Raw genomic sequence first — 18,352 nt, 5'->3', positions numbered from 1 at the left:
GATTGTTTTTCTCTGTTGAATTTGTGATGAGTAACAAAATAGTATTATCAATCAATACAGCAACAAAGTCACTCACTGGAGGGCCTTGGGCACCGGGTGATCCTTTCTCTCCTGGTTGGCCAGCATCACCTTTTGGTCCAGCCACTCCAGGGTTGCCAGGAGCACCACTGTTGCCTGCGGGACCCGGGGGTCCATCCTTGCCTGGAGAACCACTGGGACCTGGGGGTCCTGGGTTACCCTACAAATAAGTGTTTGGCATTTGAATATTTATAATTAAAGTAAATTTCCTTCCTTTAAAAGAACTTACTGTTAAATATTTATACGAGACTTTATGGCAATATAAGTAACAACGTATAAGTTTCTTATCTTGTGCACGTATGAATGCTTTTTCTGAAATGCATGATGAGAAAAGACTTCTAAAAGTCTTACGTTATTGAATCCCACTTATTTATTTTTGCTTTTATTGCATTTGTTTCTGGGGTTTTAGTCATAAATTATCCTAGGCTGATGTTCAGAAAATCAATCCCTACCAATATATAATACTTCCATGTAATGACCATGCATGTGTACCCCCGAATCTAACATAAAAAAAAAAATAGGTACTTACGTTATTACCGGGAGGACCAGGAAGACCGCGACCACCAGGGAAGCCGGCAGCACCCTGTGAGATGAGAATATATGTATTTTAATTTCAAGAGTAGAATGAATAAACTGTACAATAGAAACAAAAAGTATATGGCGTATTAGAATCTGCACTCTACCTTGAAGTCATTTATAGCTTTCTTTGTCCCCTTGGAATTTACATATAGCTTGTATATGAATGAGTGATTACAATGTTTATACTTTTTTATGGCTTTAGGGTCTCTAAAACAGTGTTTCTACAGGTTGATATTGATGAATGCTCTTCAATAATAGTACAGAGAATGACAGATGAAAGGCTTAATACTTACAGGACCACCAGGACTGCCGCGTTCACCTTTGCCACCTTGGGGACCAGGGGGACCCTATATGAAAGAGAGGGAAAAGGTATATAATAACAGCACCAAAATAAAAAAATTCAGGAGAAGCATGGAGCCTTCAAAAAACAATAACTCTCTGAAAAGGTCAAAATAATTTGAATGGGGTCATATCTAGACTGCTAGTGCCATCATTCACACATAGACTATATTCCTGTGAAGATTATGCTCTTGGCACATGCTACCTCAGAATAAAATTGTCGATTACTGCGAAACGTTAAGTGTTTTCCATTAGAAAAGTGAGAGACAGAAGAGAGAGAGAGAGAGAGAGAGAGAGAACTTACAGCAGGCCCAGAACCTCCAGGGGGTCCTGCCACGCCAGGAGGGCCTCCTTCACCTTTCTCGCCTGGAGCACCCCTCTCTCCTTTCGCACCAGGTTCACCATTCTGTCCCTAAGTGCAGAAACAAAAACAACCTGTCAACTGACATACTTTACTATACACTTGGCTAATCACCAATTCTCTTCAGAATATAGACTTTTTCAAATGAAAAAACGTTGGAATTAAACAGGCAAAGAAGGCTCTCTGTAAACGTGACAAAACAATCAAAATATTTCTATGATAAAAGAATATTACCAAGAATGCATAATATACATTATTTGCCATGAGGGAGAAAGTCTTTCTAAGTGTAAAGCATTTGAAAATGAGTTATAGAAAATTATTTGAGGAAGATTAGATTTAGAGCAAAGTTTAATTAGTATCATCTTATAATGGAAGAACTTTAAAAATGTTCAAAGTGCTTTAAATCATGGTGCTGCTTTTACTTCATTTTCCAGGCAGGAAGGCAAGACAGGTGCTTTTGTTTCCATTACTTTAAGAGTAAGAATAGGTGTAAGCTTAAAAAAAAAAAAAAAAAAAAAAAGGGACAACTCCTTGGGTCCCCTCCTGTTCTGGGAGCTTTTCTGTACTCAATAAATCCTACTTTCTAAAAAAAAAAAAAAAAAATTGGAGTAGAATAATCCTACGTGGAATGAATGGTTGGAGCAGGACTAAAACCTAAACTTGACCTATTCTTCTGCAATTTCTCAGTGAGATGGTGATTCTGGACTGTGGGACATATGTTTAACTGCTCATACTTACAGGAGCGCCAGGGAAGCCAGCAGGTCCTGGAGGGCCATGTTCACCTCTCTCACCCTGAAGAGAAAAATATCCCCATTAGTCACAGTGGACATCCTCACCCAAGAATCACATGTCATTGCCTAGGTCATCTTCTCTTTCTCTTAAGCAGGAAATGTAAAAGGAAACTAGCATGGCTTAATTTCTGAAGACTTTTCCATTTCTCAATAATTAGGAGTGGACAATACCAGAACCATTGACTTCTCTTGCCTCTTATTGTGATATTATTTGCAAGAAAAAATAGTTTGAGAATTTTGAAATAGTTTACCCATTTAATTACATAACTTCTAAAAATGTAAGTTATTAAAAAATGTAGTGTTCATTGAAAAATTAATTAATTGATTTTAACTATTTACTATATATCTGTTCTGAATCTTAAACCCTGAATGTAGAGCACTCTAGATCCAGAGGCAAATATCCTAAAGGTTTAAGAAATACTCATTTACAAAGGTATGTTACTTGTACTATTTTCATATACTTTCCGAAGATATTTAGGAAAGAAGGTATGACTTACAAGTGTCTTTTGTGAATTTGGGATTTAAGAAATTTAACATATCTTTGCATGGCATATGGTTCCCAATGACAGTTCCCAACCACAGTACTGGGGCAGAATCCCTGACACCTGGGGCAGAAATGCTGAAAAATGGAGTAGCCACTGCCTGTGTGGGGTTAAAAGTATGTTGAAAGTGTCTTTGACACTTACAGGGCCACCACGAGGTCCAGCTATACCCGGAAGTCCAGGAGAACCACCTTCACCCTGAAAAAAGAGACATAAACAAATAATACAGCAACTGTCCTACATACAAAAGCCGAAGATATTTTTTTTGTTTCTAAATAGTGTTATGTGTTACCTTATCTCCAGGCTGGCCAGCTGGACCAGGAGGACCAATGGGACCAGTAGGACCCTGGAGAAAATAAACATATATTTTTAATATTGAAGATTAAAAACATCATTTTGCATAGTTATCAGAGAGTACATAGACATATCATTCAACTAATAAACTAGATAATATGATTTTTTTAGTGATTTGAATGCTATGTTCTTCACTCAGTGTGTAAATACTGCAGGGCTTAGTAAAGTCTATGGGGATGACTTTAGAAGAAATTAAGATTCAGCAGAAGTTTATTGATTCATTCATTTTTGTCTCTATTATAGAAGATAAATAGGATGTGATATAAAATATTATAGTAATATCTTTTTAAAATAAAAGTACATTTCTTTATTCAACTGAATGATATTTTAAAATATGTAACTACTCAAAGTATCATTATACATTAAAGTTTTCAACTTGAAATTTTCAAATATTAGTTTCACTTATATTACATAAATGAAGCATTAGGCATCTTTTTAAAAATAGAATGGTAGTTTATCTAGTCTAACAAAAGAGAAGTATTTATGAATTATTGTAAGGCAACTATAGTAAATATATCTATGAAATGACTTAATTGTAGTCATATTTAGAAGATGTTTGCTAATTTGAATATAAATGATGACACTGTTTTTGTTTTTAACTTTTATTTTAAAAGTGATAATTTTACAGGAGGCTGCAGAGAAATGTACACCTTTCTCTGTGTATCTTTCTTTCAGCTTTGCCCCAATGTTAACATCTTACACCACTATAATACAATATCAAACAAAAAAATTGGCATTGGTATTATCCATAGAGCGTATTCAGATTTTGTCAGTTATACATGCACTTATTTATGTGTGTGTGTGTGTATGTAGCCCTATACAATTTTATCACGTTTAGACATGTATAGACTATCAAGATACTCAAATGTGCAGTCAGTATCTCTTCATAGCCTCATTGATCTACTAAACCTCCGTTCCTATCTCCTACCAACCACTTATCTGGAGTACATATCTAAAAGTATGTATTTTACAAATATTATAGAATGGAATCATATAGTCTGTCTCCTTCTGAGATTGACTGCTTCACTCAGCATGATGTCCTTGAGGTGTGCATAATTTGTTGTGTGTACACCTTCAATTGTTCATTCTTTTTTTTTTTTTTTGAGTTGGAGTCTCACTCTGTCGCCCAGACTGGAGGGCAGTGGCCGCTGCCAGCCACCGCAGCCTCACCTGCTGGGCTCCGGCGATCCTTCCGCCTCAGCCTTCCGAGTAGCCGGAATAACAGGCACGCGCGGCTGATTTTTTGATTTATTGCAGAGATGAGGTCTCGCTGCCCAGGCGGGTCTCAAACCCGTGGGCTCAGGCAATGTTCATTCTTTTTTATTTTTAAGTAGCATTCCATGGTGTGAATGTACCATAGGACTACAATGTGTTGTTTTCTCTTAATGCACACAATCAATAGATTATATTGAATTTTTAGTGATGTTTAGCTTCTTAATGAGTGGCATTGATTATCTTGGATTTCAGTGACTCAAAAATCTAGTGAATTTTGTTTAATCAAAAAAATTTTCAATGAGTTATATTAATTATCTTGGATTTTAGTGACTTACAAATTTTAGGTTGTGAAATTTATTGTACCTGTGAGGTTATTCCATACTAAGGTCATTATAGATCTATCAGGTAGTGATAGATATAAACCAGAAATTTAAACAATCAAGCCATTTGGGGTTTTTTAATGCTCAAAAAGTGATAAAGTATCTAATTGATCATGAATAGCTTCTGGAAAATATAGAAGTTGAAGTGAGAGACTGCCCCATGTTACACAGATAAGGCCTGCTTCTCCTCAAGGCATTACTCACCCGTGGACCATCTTTCCCTGGAACTCCATCAGCTCCTGGACCACCTGGTTCACCCTGTTAAAGAAAACCCAGTGGCCTCTGATTAGAAGTATTCTCAGTGCAAATCTACCAAAAACAGGAGGAACACTCAGGCTTTATTGGGATACAAATTATGTGTTCAAATTAATAGTTTCTCTGGGAAGCCATCTCAAATTTCACTCACTATACATAACATTAGTTTTGAAAATACTATAGATTATACTCATACCGCGTAATTAAGGGAAAATGAGTTAATACCTTTTCACCCTTTGGACCAGGACTTCCAGGACCTCCTCTCTCTCCAGGCATCCCTTGGAGACCAGGACTACCAGCAGTACCAGGTGGCCCAGGGGGACCAGCAGCGCCCTGAAATTAGGAGAAATAGTCAATGACAAGGAGCAAATGCGATGTGTTTTCTGAAATCTAGGTGAACTGAATTCTGTAGAGTTACCTTTCCCCCTTCAGGACCAGGGGGACCAGCTCCACCTCGAAGTCCTGGAGATCCTGCCAATCCAGGAGGTCCACGTTCACCAGGGGCACCAGAATCACCCTGTGATAGGAAAACATAATACCCATATTAGAATGCTAAAAATGAAACACCTTAAATTGTATCATTTTCAAGCAAGCCACTAGATTCTTAACTCATATGTTGAAAAATGTGGAAATTTTTATAACTATAAAAAAAAAATTCATCTGCTCAGTAGGAACTGGAAACTTAAAAGAGTCTAAACAAGAAAGCATGGATACTTGGTCTGCCTAAGTATGAGCAGTCATGAAAGCATTTTTTATTATTATTTTATCCATAGGGCAAATCTTTAAAGTTCTTCTACCAAAATATTTTTCTTATGTGGAATCCATCCATTGGCAATATTTTCCTTTTGAAGTTTCAAGCCCATGGTTGATTCTGTAGTGCTTATTAATAACAGAGAACTGAATTTTCCAGGTGAAGCTAAGGTAACATTGGAAATGTCTTGAGCTTCTCTAATGTATTCACCAAACATTTGCAATGTTGCTCTTCTAAAGAAAGAGTATTTTGGTTTGATACATTAAAAATGTATCATATCACATGAGTTGCTCTATAATATGCTGAAGAAGTTAGAGAATAAATGAAAATATTACCTTGCCACCTGGGGCTCCAGGTGAACCGGCATCACCCTTGGGCCCCTAGGAGATTGAAGTGATATGATTAGGTATCATGTGATTAGAATACATGCTATGTAATATAAGCAAAACACCCACTTGCCTTGTGTTCAGTATTGTACAATTTTTCAAATCTTACAACTGTGTAGTATTTTTCAAGTTCCTTTATTTTGTGATAAAAATCAAACTCTATGTAATAGTTACCTTTTAAATCATTTGTTGTGTTGCTTTAGTAATGAATATTTCAAAAGTAAATATTAAAACTCAGATATCATGGCATGACAAAATGCAAACATTAATAATGGATACATAATTATTATGCATGCTTTGGGTTTCTGCATTTTGAAAAATAAAACAAAGCTTACTGGTTCACCGGGTTTTCCATTTTCTCCTGGAGGACCACCTGTACCAGGCAAGCCCTGTAAAGAATCACATTCGTATTATATAATTACCTCAAACACTGCTTATAGAAAATTTATACATACAAATAGTAATAGTAATATATGTAAATACATATAGCAATACAAGGTATTCAAAAAATAGTTTTGTTGGTCTTTTTTAGGTAGATATTTATGCCATTCAAAATCGAATGACAAAGCTGTGATAATCATATTCTACAAACCTATGTTCCTCCTCTCTCTCTATTCTTTCTGTTGCTACATATAAAAATGTATTGATGAGCATGGCAAGATAGATTTAGCAAGACAGATTATTTTATAATGAAAAATAAGAGTAAGAACATAGAATTATATGAATTTAATTTATTCTTTTGTAATAACTTAATAATATGTTCTGGAATAGACATAGAAGACATTCTTATGTATTATCATAGCCTGACATTGTTTCAAGATGAAAGACAGACCCACGAATTAAGCTTCAGATGAATTATAATCTATGAAGGACAAAAAAAGTTGCACAGTCAGGTACACAATAATATTTAAATAACACGTTCTTACTTGTAATCCCTGCGGACCAGGGGGTCCTGTGTCTCCTTTGTCACCACCTGGCCCCTATGTAGAAATAAGTAATGATACCCTCCATTATAAAAGGTTCTTTCATATTTAATCTAAACAATTTCCATTTCATCAGGCTTCCTGCTTAATTTAAAAAGTAGCAATATGAAAAGAGGGAAGGGTCTGGGCCCAAAGCAGACATACAAACTACAGACTTTATTTAATGTCAGTATTTAGTGAGCTAACTAAGCAAGTTTCATAATTGCCTTGATGGACAGCATCAGAGATGATATAAGTTCTAAAGCTTTCTCCTGCCCGACCTCCACTCTACTTTCACCTCCAATTTCTGTGAATAAACTTACAGTAGGTCCTGGGGGTCCCTGAGGCCCAGCTTCACCATTCTTTCCAGCAGGACCCTAAAAACAACAACAGTTAAGGAAGCAGAGATAATAGGGATAATAAGGAAAAGTCATAAGGATGGAGATGAATGCATCTATTAGAAGACTAAAAAGAAGTTGATGAAGGTGACATACCTGAGGGCCAGGTCCTCCAGGGCCACCTCGTTCTCCATTCTTGCCAGGAGCACCCTAAGGAAGAAGTTGCCAATATTTGCTAATTCTCAAACGGGAACCACTAATCATGTTGTCCCTTCATACTTTTGATCTGTTCCCTCCATGTGCATCCTCATACAACTATAACCAATTACATATTTGGCTCGCCTTCCTGTGTGCATTTGATTTTCATATACTCCGTCCATCCTTTGAAGAGGAGGCTTAGTTTTGACCATCCCTGCACTCCCATACAAAAAGCCAAAGGTCTTCTGTCAAATACTTATTGAAGAAATGAATGAAGGAACTCACATCATTTCCTTTAGGACCAGGGAAACCCATGACACCAGGTGGACCTCGGGGACCAGATGACCCGGGAGGACCTGGCCGACCACTTTCTCCTTGACTTCCCTACGAGAAAAAAAAAATTACATTAATGTATGTTTGGTAAAGAGATGATCAAAATATACAATATATGTTTCAAGGTTAGGCCAACATATACATTCAATTTTTACTGGGCTTATAAAATGAGATTTTAAAAATGATCATACAGGAGGTCCTGGTTTCCCGTCGCTGCCTGGTCCTCCTGGGCTTCCGGGCATACCCTGGATTAAAGAGGTCAGTTGTCAGGTGATTTTAAATAAAATTTAAAAATTACACAATTTGTACAATGTTGATATTTTCACTTACATACGTAAACTCAGATTTGTATATCTTTTTTCCTGTCTATAAAGTAATTTAGGCAAGTTTTCTATTTTATGAAACAAGTGTTCTATTTTTGGGGGCAAGAGGTCTATTTTATGTTCTTTGTTGAACTATCCTCCCTAAGTTTCCTTAAAACAAATTTTCTTGAGCCTTACAAAAGATGTAGTCTGGTTGATTAAGGTTGTATTTAATCTGTATTCATTTCTCTTGCCTTTCCTCTTACTAAATTCAAGTGTCATTCAACAAATGTTTCTCTGTACCCTCATTCCTGGACCTCCAGGGGCACCATCTCGACCAGGTTCTCCAGCCACTCCTCTGGGGCCTGCGGGGCCTGGACCACCACGCTCTCCAGAGGGACCCTAAGTAGTAAAATAAATAAAACAATATTTAAAATAGCCTTCACTGCATCAGCAATATTTAGGTCACAACTAGGGAACTTTATTTGGCCTCTTAAAGAGAGTTGGTATGTTGCTGACATTCTCTATATAAAATCACAGTTATCTTGGATTGCTATATTCAAATATTTTGAAGTAACTATGATGAATATCATATGTTTACAAAAGTGATATATAATAGGCTTAACAAGATATTTCTGTGAATCTAAAGTCAAATATCTTTGATGATATGAAATCATATTTGCATACCACTTTAGAATTTTCTAAGAGCTTTTGTGCATTTCCGTTTATCTCATTCTTGAAATGATGCTGAGGTAAATGGTTCTCAACTGGCAGATACACTGAAGGATTCTCACAGAAGGTGAGTGACTTGTTTCAGTTACAAAACCAGAAAAGTGGCTGAGCAGAGACTGGAAGTGTTGTTTTACACTATAAATTGCTTTTAACTCCAATGTGTTTTGTTTTTTGTTTTGGTTTGTTTGTTTTTCCCTCTGTGGGTTTAAAAAAAAATTATTTTAAAAATGTGGGGTGCAATTCACAATTCAGGATTAGGTATACAAGTGATCATCAAACAGGTAAAGTTTGGGCCTCCCTTTGGTCTCCACTTCCCCTGGGTTGAGATCAGGTACCCTTATTGATGTTGTGTCTCCCATCCCCCACACTGGCAATCCTTTTCTTATGGTATTATTGTAAATGTTCAGGGTCCACTTATGAGTGAGAACATGTGGTACTCTGTTCTTTGTTTCTGTGATAGATCACTGAGTATGATTCAGGTTTTTACTGATGGGAAATTGAATAGAAGAAATATTTATCTGTAGTACTAGCATTTAGGAAAGATAGAAACTAAAGTAGTCTACCTTTTCTCCTGGGATCCCATTTGGTCCAGCAGGTCCTCGGAATCCAGGGGCACCCTGGAAATAATGAAAGACAAATATTTCAGTCCAAAGGATTAAAACTTTTTCATAAGTTTGAGTGAGAAAATTGATATTCTTATGTTATAAGACACTTTAAACAATATTTGGGATTGTGTATTCAACTTAACAAAAATTGGCTACCTCGCTCTAAAGTTGAAGTTTTTTTAACTTCAAAAAAATTATTTTATTTCATTTGTTTAGAGATGAGGTCTCGTTGTATTGCCCAAGCTGGTCTTGAACTCCTGAGCTCAAGCAATCCTCCTGCCTCGGCCTTCCAAAATGCTGGTATTATAGGCGTTAGTCACTGTGCTTGCCCTGAAGGTAAAGCTTTTTTTTTTTTTTTTTAATTTTTAATTTTAAAGATATGGGATGCAATTCAGGGTTAGGTATACAAATGTTCATGATGCAGGTACCCTTGTTGATGAGGTGTGCCCCCCTCCCCTGGCAGTTTCCCACTATTGCCAATTCCTCCCCCACCCCGGACAGTTTCTCACTACTGCCGATCCCCTTCTTATACTATTACAATGGTTGTTCAAGGTCCGCTTATGATTGAGAGCATGTGATATTCAGTTTTTTGTTTCTGTAATAGATCACTCGGTATTATAGACTCTAAGTCCATCCAAGTTTTATTTGGGTGATAGTGATGTTGCTTTTCTTTTAGGTGCCCCTTGGAAAACACACCCTTTCTCCTGCAGTTCCTGGAAGTCCATTTGCACCAGGTTCTCCAGGTGACCCATCTTTACCATCTTCACCTTTGGGTCCTGGAATACCTGGAGAACCAGCTTCGCCCTAAAAAAAAGAAAAAGAAAAAAAAAAAAAAAGGTAAGACAAAGAAATTAAGATTGAATTCAATTGCAAGTTTTACTCGTCTGCTTTATAATTAAGTTACATTTATCTAAGAAATAACCAAACCTGTTGTGGTAATACTTACACGCTCACCACGTTGTCCTGGCTCTCCTTTCGCACCATTCTTACCAGGCTCACCCTAAAATGAAACAAAATTGGTTTAAAACAGGGAGAACCCAATGAACAAAATCAGCATCAGGAACACATACTTCAGTTATAAGAGCAGAGTGAAATAAATATAAAATCAATTGAAAAGGAGCAAAACAACTGCTCTTAGTATTTTTGTTGTGGGAATTAATCCTCGATTTTTAGACAATAGAGAAAAAAGAAGGCAACTTACAGCACCACCTCGAAGTCCAGGAACACCATTAGTACCAGCTGGTCCTGGAGGACCCCGGGCTCCCATCAGTCCAGGAGCTCCAGGAATGCCAGCGGGACCCTAAGAACAACCAGAGGACACTAAGATTAGTCAAACTTTGTTCTCTAAAGATCTCACTGATATATCACATATCTATTGTCATGCAAAAGGAGTCAATAATGTATGTGGATGAGATAAGGGTGAGGTGTGGGGGTAGCTTACCATTTCACCTTTGCCACCAGGACTACCATTAGTCCCAGGAGGGCCCTAGGGTACAAAAAGAAATAGCATATTAATAAAAATGCAAATAGTGCATATGTGTTTGAAGTTGTTTGTAAAGTAAATTTATTAGTGAATGCTATGCTTTGTAGAGATTAGGTGATTTCTCCAACTATAACACAACTTATGAACTGTAGCCAAAAGAATCATTATTAATCTAAATAAATTAGAGATCACAGGCACTTGATCTAATTTGTTAAACAATCAGCAAATAGAAGAGATTTTGGTTTTGTTTCTTTTCTTACATTTTCTGATTGGTAATTATTTTGGAGTACACTTTTCAAAGTATCAGAGAGCTATCTTAGTCTTTATCTTGTTTTGTAAACAAAATTCATGAGTTCTATAAGAGTGCAACCTTCAAAAATGACAATTTTTCACTATTAAGCAAATCAGTATTTATCACAGCAGGATCATTGTGGAGCAATAAGCAACATTTTTTTTTTCTTCAAAGAAGCAGAAATGAAACTATTAGAGGAAGTGTAGGAGCACTCTTTTTCCTGACTATAATTACTACTTACAGGAGGACCTTGAGCACCAGCATGTCCCTGAGGTCCAGGTTCTCCTCTTTGTCCAGGGGAACCACTTGAACCAGGAGACCCTGCAGGTCCAACTTCACCCTAATGGATAAAAATCTTAAGTAGTCAGTTTCCCTTGCCACTTCTAATCACTTAGCCAGTTCACCCTGCAGTCCCGTTTAAACTCATCTCCCAAAGGTTGGAAAAGTATGACTGTACTGCAGCTAAAGCAAGGAATCATTAATCCCTAAGGCAGAGACAAATAGTAAATATATGTATTATTGCATTATCTCTGTATCCCAGAAAGGGTCTGGGAAAAGAGAAAAGGCATCTGAAAATATATAAAAACAGTTGAATGTCAGGGAACCAAAAACAGGGCTTTGATGATATGTATAATAAACACTTTCCTTTAGCTTGGTCAAAAAATAAATCATTTGAAAGAAGCAATCCAACACTTTTCTGTTGTCTCCAAGATATTTCTATATTCTTCTATGGAAAAGCATATTTACCTTAGCACCAGGGGACCCAGGAAATCCTGCAGTTCCAGGGGGACCAGGAGGGCCCTGAAAAAATTAAATGAAATTTCAAGAGCTCTTAATCATATAAACAAAAGCTGACACTATCAGTGAAGAACAAGTGAGCTCATATAAAATAAAGAAGATATTTATGCTGATAAAAATATTATTCATCATTCATGGAAAAGCAATGCAGTCAAATAAGAAGAGAATGAAAACTAAAGTTAGAAAATCTGGACTTGTCTGCACTTAGTGCAGGTTACTTAGCTCTGAGCTTTTGTACTCTGGCTTACAAAATGGAGGTAACATCTTTATTATCTATTTTGTAGGACTTTTTAAGTTGTCATGTCTAATATTGGATAGTAGCTAACATCATAAGCACCATTCAGATGTTAGCAATTGGTCAAATGCAATAAGGATTGTCAGATCCTAGATTTTGTTTATGGGCTCAGTGTAAGTTTTAGTCAGATGTTTATGCACAACATTCGGTATTGAGTCTACAACAATTTTTTTTTTCATTTTTTACAATTATAAAAATAGTCAACAGAGATGCTAATGTAGATATTAGCTATATATAATTATATAAGTTAATTCAAAATCCATAATCTCTCATTACCCTGGGTCAAGTCAGTGTTAGATACAAAGTTACTTACTGGTTGACCGTCGCTTCCTCGGGCACCATCATTGCCTCTAGCACCCTAAAACGAGAAGTTTGTCTCAAATATCTTCTTAATTCTGAAAGACTGGTCACAAGTAATATTTTGACTAAAATTCAGGCTAAATTGACTTGAGTTTCCCTCAAGTATGTTAAAATCTGCTTATTAATTATATATTTCAAAGTGAAATTATTAAAATTCTGCCATATACAGCAGCAATCAAATGGAGAAGGATTGGATTCTGTGTTTTCTGAATGGAATGCAGATATAATGATTCTAATGACACATGCAAAATTAACATTGAAAATATTCTCTATAGAGATAATAATTATAAAACACATTAATTTCCCTATAACTATAGCCAAAATTCTATTGAGGTGATTTTGAACATAATTTTGTAGGGAGGACATTTTCCTGTAGATCTGGACATCCTGAAATCCTGCCTAAGACACTTGTCTGTCAGTCTGGTTTGTAATTGTGCAATGTTGGGAGCAACACTCACTGCAGCTCCGGGAAGTCCTGGCCGTCCTCTCTCACCAGGAGTGCCTCTTGGACCCTACAGAGTAAAATTTGAAAATATGGTTTTACCTCAAGCACGGCATGTGTAAGACCAGCAGGAAGGGAGCAAGGCCAGTTTGGGGTTATATAGGCCGTAGGAAAACTAAAAATTATACGCTAGAGACATAATTACCATAGGTCCTGGAGCTCCATTTTCACCCGGAAGACCATTTTCACCCTAGATACATGTAAAATGTGTTACTCTTTTATATAACAGGAGACACATTTTCTAGATTTGTAAATGCAACTTAATATGGAAAATATTATGGAACTTAAGAAAAATAGATACATTTTAACAATATTAATTTTCTGTTAGCATTTCATTTTATTTTCTGAGAATCTCAATTTCTGTATTTTAAAAATTCGAAGACTGCTTTAAGCAGAATAAATCGATGAGTTACCCTGGGATGCTCGATCATTTCTAATCTAGACACTTCGAGCCATCAGCTTTTGTGGAAGATTTCACATAATATCTCAATTAGTCACCATTATTCAGCTCGTCATATGTAAAATTTAGGTAAAGTTCAGAAAAAGTGAAGCCCCACAATACTAATTTTTTTTTTTTTGAGTTGGAGTCTCACTCTGTCGCCCAGACTGGAGTGCAGTGGCCGCTCCCGGCCACCGCAGCCTCGACCTGCTGGGCTCCGGCGATCCTTCCGCTCAGCCTTCCCAGCAGCCGGAATTACAGGCGCGCGCTACCGCGCCCGGCTGATTTTTTGATTTTATTGTAGAGATGAGGTCTCGCTGCCCAGGCGGGTCTCGAACCCGCGGGCTCAGGCAATCCACTCGCCTCAGCCTCCCAAAGCGCGGGATTACAGGCTGGGGCACCGAGTCCGGCTCACAATACTAATCTTAAATATAGCTTTAATATTTACATAGATTTACTTATGGAAATATAACTTTTTGTGATTTACCTTTAATCCAGGAGCACCTGTTTCTCCTCTTTCTCCATTTCGTCCATCGAAGCCCTAGAGAATGAATACAAATAGTAAAAATATTAGAATCTTAACATAATACAGAATGACTGGTAAACTTTTCATTGAATTTTTAGAATTAGCTTTTACTACAAAGCATTATTTGTAACATTAACTTAGATAATCTGAAACTCTTTTAGATAAGTTGGAGACATTTCGCATCGATTTTACAACAGAAAAACCTAAACTAATTAGAAAATATAATTTAGTATGATAAGAAAGTTGCCTGAAGTATTGAGTAGCAAACATGAATTTCACAGTTTTTGATACCATTTAGTTGATAGAAATGGGGTCAGTTGGCTGAATCTACCAAACGTTTTGCATAGGATAAAGTTGCTCAATTCAATCTACAAATCATATTGGCCAAGTTCATAAATAACACATAATTAATAATATATATATTTTTTCTGATAGTGGTGACAAGAACATTTAATTTTTTCTAAGACTTTTAATACACTTAGAATCAGTTGTTATTTTGCATAAAATAATTAGTTTGATCAACAAATACAGTTGATAGACTTTTAAAAAAAATCAAATTAACTAGTTGTCAGAGTCAACCATTCTTGACACATAACTGTCCAATAAAATCCAACCAATTTTGCCTGACTGGCATAACCAAATGGAGCAGTTTGTATGCAATTTAGAAACTCTACTTACTCTGTGTCCTTTCATGCCAGGAAATCCAGGCATCCCAGCTGGACCTTTCATACCCTAAATATAATTAATGGGAATAATATTAATGAACCTTCAAACAGAATCACAGTCTAACAGTAAAATACTATTACTATTTTTAAGTTTATTTATTTAGTTTCAATTTTTAGTTTTAAATATGTGGGGTATAATTCAGGGTTAGGTATACAAATGTTCCTTGCTGATAAGGAGTGTCTCCCCTTATAAGTTTAATTCAATTTAATTATATAATAATTTTCAAGTTAATATATTTGTGAATGCTTCAACTAATTTATTAGATTCTGATGACTTACTGGGGGTCCAGGCAATCCTCGCTCTCCGGTTCGTCCCGGTCTACCTGACTCTCCCTAGGTGGAGAATTAAAGAATACATAGGTGCTCAAGTACAAGAAAATACATTTTAGTCAATAGCAAACTGATTGCTTTGCATTTTTTTCACCAAGGACTTATTGCAATGGTTGGACTAACTGTATCATTGAGATCAGCTTTCTTAAAAGGAAGGACTAAGAAGGGCCTTTCCCACCCAGATATAAACATAAAAAGATAATACAGAGTCTTCTCATCACTGAAATACTAGGTTCTCCAACCCAGTGGGAAAAATTCACCATTGGAAATTAAATGGAAAAGAAATAATGGCATAATATTAAGGGTGTTCATAAGTCCTCAAGTTCATAACGTAATGATAACAATTTCTTCATTACAATAGGCAGACAAAAGACACTGATTTCTCCTTCAGTTAAATGATATATTCAATGAGCGAATCTTCTTGACAATCAAGAAGCACATTTAAGGTTTTATCAGTTTGAAATTCAATTATAGGCATATATAGCTATGCAAATACTGTATAGCAGCTCAAAGATTAGTAAAGCTAATAATAATAAGTGAGCTAAAGTGTTGAGACAACAACCTTTTAAATAACGTTTTATTTTTCCCTTTGGGATCCTTGGTTTAAAATATACCAAGTTAAATTGTTCTGTATCCCCATGCAGTCTTTAAAAACTTACATCTTTTCCAGCAGGACCAGATGGACCTATAGCACCAGGAGGTCCTGGAGGGCCCTGAAAATGAGAAAAAAATTATTTATATATATATTCATTTCTGCAAATTTTTCTGTTTTGATTTATTATTATATATTTTGTGTATTCCTGAAAGGAAATGTTTCTTATCCTGAAAATGGCATTTATTGTGTTCATATTACACTTCTGTTATATCTAATTTTTACTATTTATTATGCTTATTTTAATAAAAACTTAAAGCTCATGCATATATATTTTATCCTACATTTTATATGACATTGGACTTACTTCTACATTTTTGAGATATTAAATATATCTAAAATATAGGTATTTCTAAATATTTTGAAATATTGTATTAAAATAGCTTTAACTCACTTATTTACATAGCATATCCTTCTGGAAAACTCTATTACACTATGCTTATTTCTATCATATAATATACACACATATATATCAGTAGAGTAAATATAAGGATGAATTAAGTGGCTACAGAAAAATATAGTCTATATATTTTAAAATAAATTTTTAAAATTTTAATAGCTTTGGGGGGTACAAATAGTTTTTGGTCTGGACTTTGCGTGTACCCACCCTCCCTACCTGTGCACATTGTACTTGGTATTTGGTAGATAATTTGTATCAACTTTAGGAAGTGGACTATTATGATTGCTATTTTGCCAGGGATTTCCTGTATTCGTGTTTCTAAGGTATCCAAACCATTGAACGAGTCTAAAAGATCTTTGAAATCAGTTCAAGTATTATAAACTCACTATTATTTATAAATTTAAGTGTAAATTTAATCTATACTTTGTGGGGACTTATGACTGTTTTAGAAAGTACAGGTAGCTTCTATATAGAGTTGTCAGTTTGTTAAATATACATTCAATGGTTACTTACTGAAGGACCTGCTTGCCCAGGTTCACCAGGGGGACCTTGGTATCCTGGAGAACCCTAGTGAGTAGAATATGAAAATATGTTTAACAAAATTCTCATATGATTCATTTATATCTTGACAGTTAGAAATCAGAACTTGTGAATGTAGTCAGCAATTTTTATTTCAGTTTATAAAGATTGAGACAAAAGTTCTTTTTCAGATCAGGATAAAATTAATGTATTCCATTCTTGTTGATTTCAATTCATTGAAACTGAACGATTTTGAACTCAAAGTCATATTACATGCAAATTAAAAATGTGGTTTAATCTTACCAAGACTTTAATTGTTAGTAGTTGTGGAAAGGAATTAAATGTGGAATCTCAACAGCATTGAAGGATAATCAATTTCTTGGTTGTGACTTCTTTACTTAATTTTGACTATGAATGTTGGAATGCTAAATTACAGCAGGATCTATATTAATTTTATTTGAATATACGTGAAGAAGAAAGCACCACTAATGGCTGTACTTACAGGAGAGCCAGGATGACCAACTGTACCAGGGGGACCGGGAGGGCCTGGAGGACCCTGGAAGGTAAGTTTAAAAGATAAACACAAAATAAATGATAGCAAAATACACTTTATCCATGTATCAAAGAGATGAATCTGTTTAGAAATAATGTGAACATCTTTAAAAAATTTAAACCATTGTATGTCATGATTTCATAGTTTGCATGAATGAAATCAATTTTGTGAGCTCTACAATGACGATCTTAGTAAGAAAACATCACTGTAAAAGAAATTCTCACAAAATCAATCAAAATTTTTGATAATTGTTATAAATGTTGCCCTGGGCCCCTAAACAAGGAAACTCGAAATTTGGAAAAATAAGTGCAAAACGCTTGCAATATTAGAATTTTACTGTACTGGTGAAGAAGCAATTTCTTGTCTAGCAGTCAAATTCAGTGTGAAAAAACATTTATTGGCATACTATCAATCCTATGAGTCAAGTATCTAAAATAATGATGTAAATTAAGCCCAAAGCTCATAACTATGTTGATACTATTATCACAGAGTTACATTAACATAAAGATTTGAATGTGTACACAAGAAGCATCATACGTGAGACAATTGATTTACCATTATTCAGAAACATAGATTAAACTCTGATATTGTTCTTTCAATACTGAGAGTAATTTCAGTAATACAGTCTCTGAATACTACTGATAGTGAATGTATAAAACAACCGTTTGTATTTACATTTTCTCTTATAAACACTTTTCTGAATTGTCAGTAATTTGGTTTAGTTGCTTTTTTAGTAAAGAATGTACATATGACTAAAAAATAGGATTTATAATGTGAATATATCTGAATAAGTTATGAGTTATGCTTATGTAAGTTGATATAATTTTCCTTCTGGCTTTAATACAAAAATCCATAGCTCCTAAAACAGTAGATATTTTTGTAAAAAATAAAACGGTAAATTTCTCTTCTTGCAATGTACGCTATATGACCAATGCCAAGGGTCTTTCTGTAATTGTCTTTTGGATCTACTGGCAAAA

At 35.4% G+C, this 18,352-nt stretch overlaps 1 protein-coding gene across 1 annotated transcript in view; it reads right to left on the bottom strand.

The window, feature by feature from the left end:
• COL3A1 (collagen type III alpha 1 chain) overlaps positions 1–18,352 on the bottom strand; it is a 40,613-nt gene that overhangs the window by 8,973 nt on the left and 13,288 nt on the right. Inside the window, exons 6-39 of the mRNA XM_008062663.2 lie at positions 17,325–17,378; positions 16,817–16,870; positions 15,911–15,964; positions 15,201–15,254; positions 14,875–14,928; positions 14,158–14,211; positions 13,377–13,421; positions 13,188–13,241; positions 12,683–12,727; positions 12,024–12,077; positions 11,518–11,616; positions 10,943–10,987; positions 10,703–10,801; positions 10,448–10,501; positions 10,198–10,305; positions 9,460–9,513; positions 8,468–8,566; positions 8,054–8,107; positions 7,815–7,913; positions 7,488–7,541; positions 7,317–7,370; positions 6,958–7,011; positions 6,367–6,420; positions 5,981–6,025; positions 5,313–5,411; positions 5,120–5,227; positions 4,844–4,897; positions 2,983–3,036; positions 2,835–2,888; positions 2,096–2,149; positions 1,301–1,408; positions 951–1,004; positions 608–661; positions 77–238 (exon numbers count right to left, since the gene is read on the bottom strand). Coding sequence (XP_008060854.1) covers positions 77–238; positions 608–661; positions 951–1,004; positions 1,301–1,408; positions 2,096–2,149; positions 2,835–2,888; positions 2,983–3,036; positions 4,844–4,897; positions 5,120–5,227; positions 5,313–5,411; positions 5,981–6,025; positions 6,367–6,420; positions 6,958–7,011; positions 7,317–7,370; positions 7,488–7,541; positions 7,815–7,913; positions 8,054–8,107; positions 8,468–8,566; positions 9,460–9,513; positions 10,198–10,305; positions 10,448–10,501; positions 10,703–10,801; positions 10,943–10,987; positions 11,518–11,616; positions 12,024–12,077; positions 12,683–12,727; positions 13,188–13,241; positions 13,377–13,421; positions 14,158–14,211; positions 14,875–14,928; positions 15,201–15,254; positions 15,911–15,964; positions 16,817–16,870; positions 17,325–17,378 — 2,295 coding nt within the window. The remainder of the gene's footprint in view (positions 1–76; positions 239–607; positions 662–950; positions 1,005–1,300; positions 1,409–2,095; positions 2,150–2,834; positions 2,889–2,982; positions 3,037–4,843; positions 4,898–5,119; positions 5,228–5,312; positions 5,412–5,980; positions 6,026–6,366; positions 6,421–6,957; positions 7,012–7,316; positions 7,371–7,487; positions 7,542–7,814; positions 7,914–8,053; positions 8,108–8,467; positions 8,567–9,459; positions 9,514–10,197; positions 10,306–10,447; positions 10,502–10,702; positions 10,802–10,942; positions 10,988–11,517; positions 11,617–12,023; positions 12,078–12,682; positions 12,728–13,187; positions 13,242–13,376; positions 13,422–14,157; positions 14,212–14,874; positions 14,929–15,200; positions 15,255–15,910; positions 15,965–16,816; positions 16,871–17,324; positions 17,379–18,352) is intronic.

The sequence above is a fragment of the Carlito syrichta genome, unplaced genomic scaffold, assembly GCF_000164805.1.
Source record: "Carlito syrichta isolate Samal-C Ts95f unplaced genomic scaffold, Tarsius_syrichta-2.0.1 Scaffold305791, whole genome shotgun sequence".
In the NCBI taxonomy this organism is placed as follows: domain Eukaryota; kingdom Metazoa; phylum Chordata; class Mammalia; order Primates; family Tarsiidae; genus Carlito; species Carlito syrichta.
The sequence above is the reverse complement of the archived record's forward strand: the minus strand, read 5'-3'. Positions and strand labels throughout refer to the sequence as shown.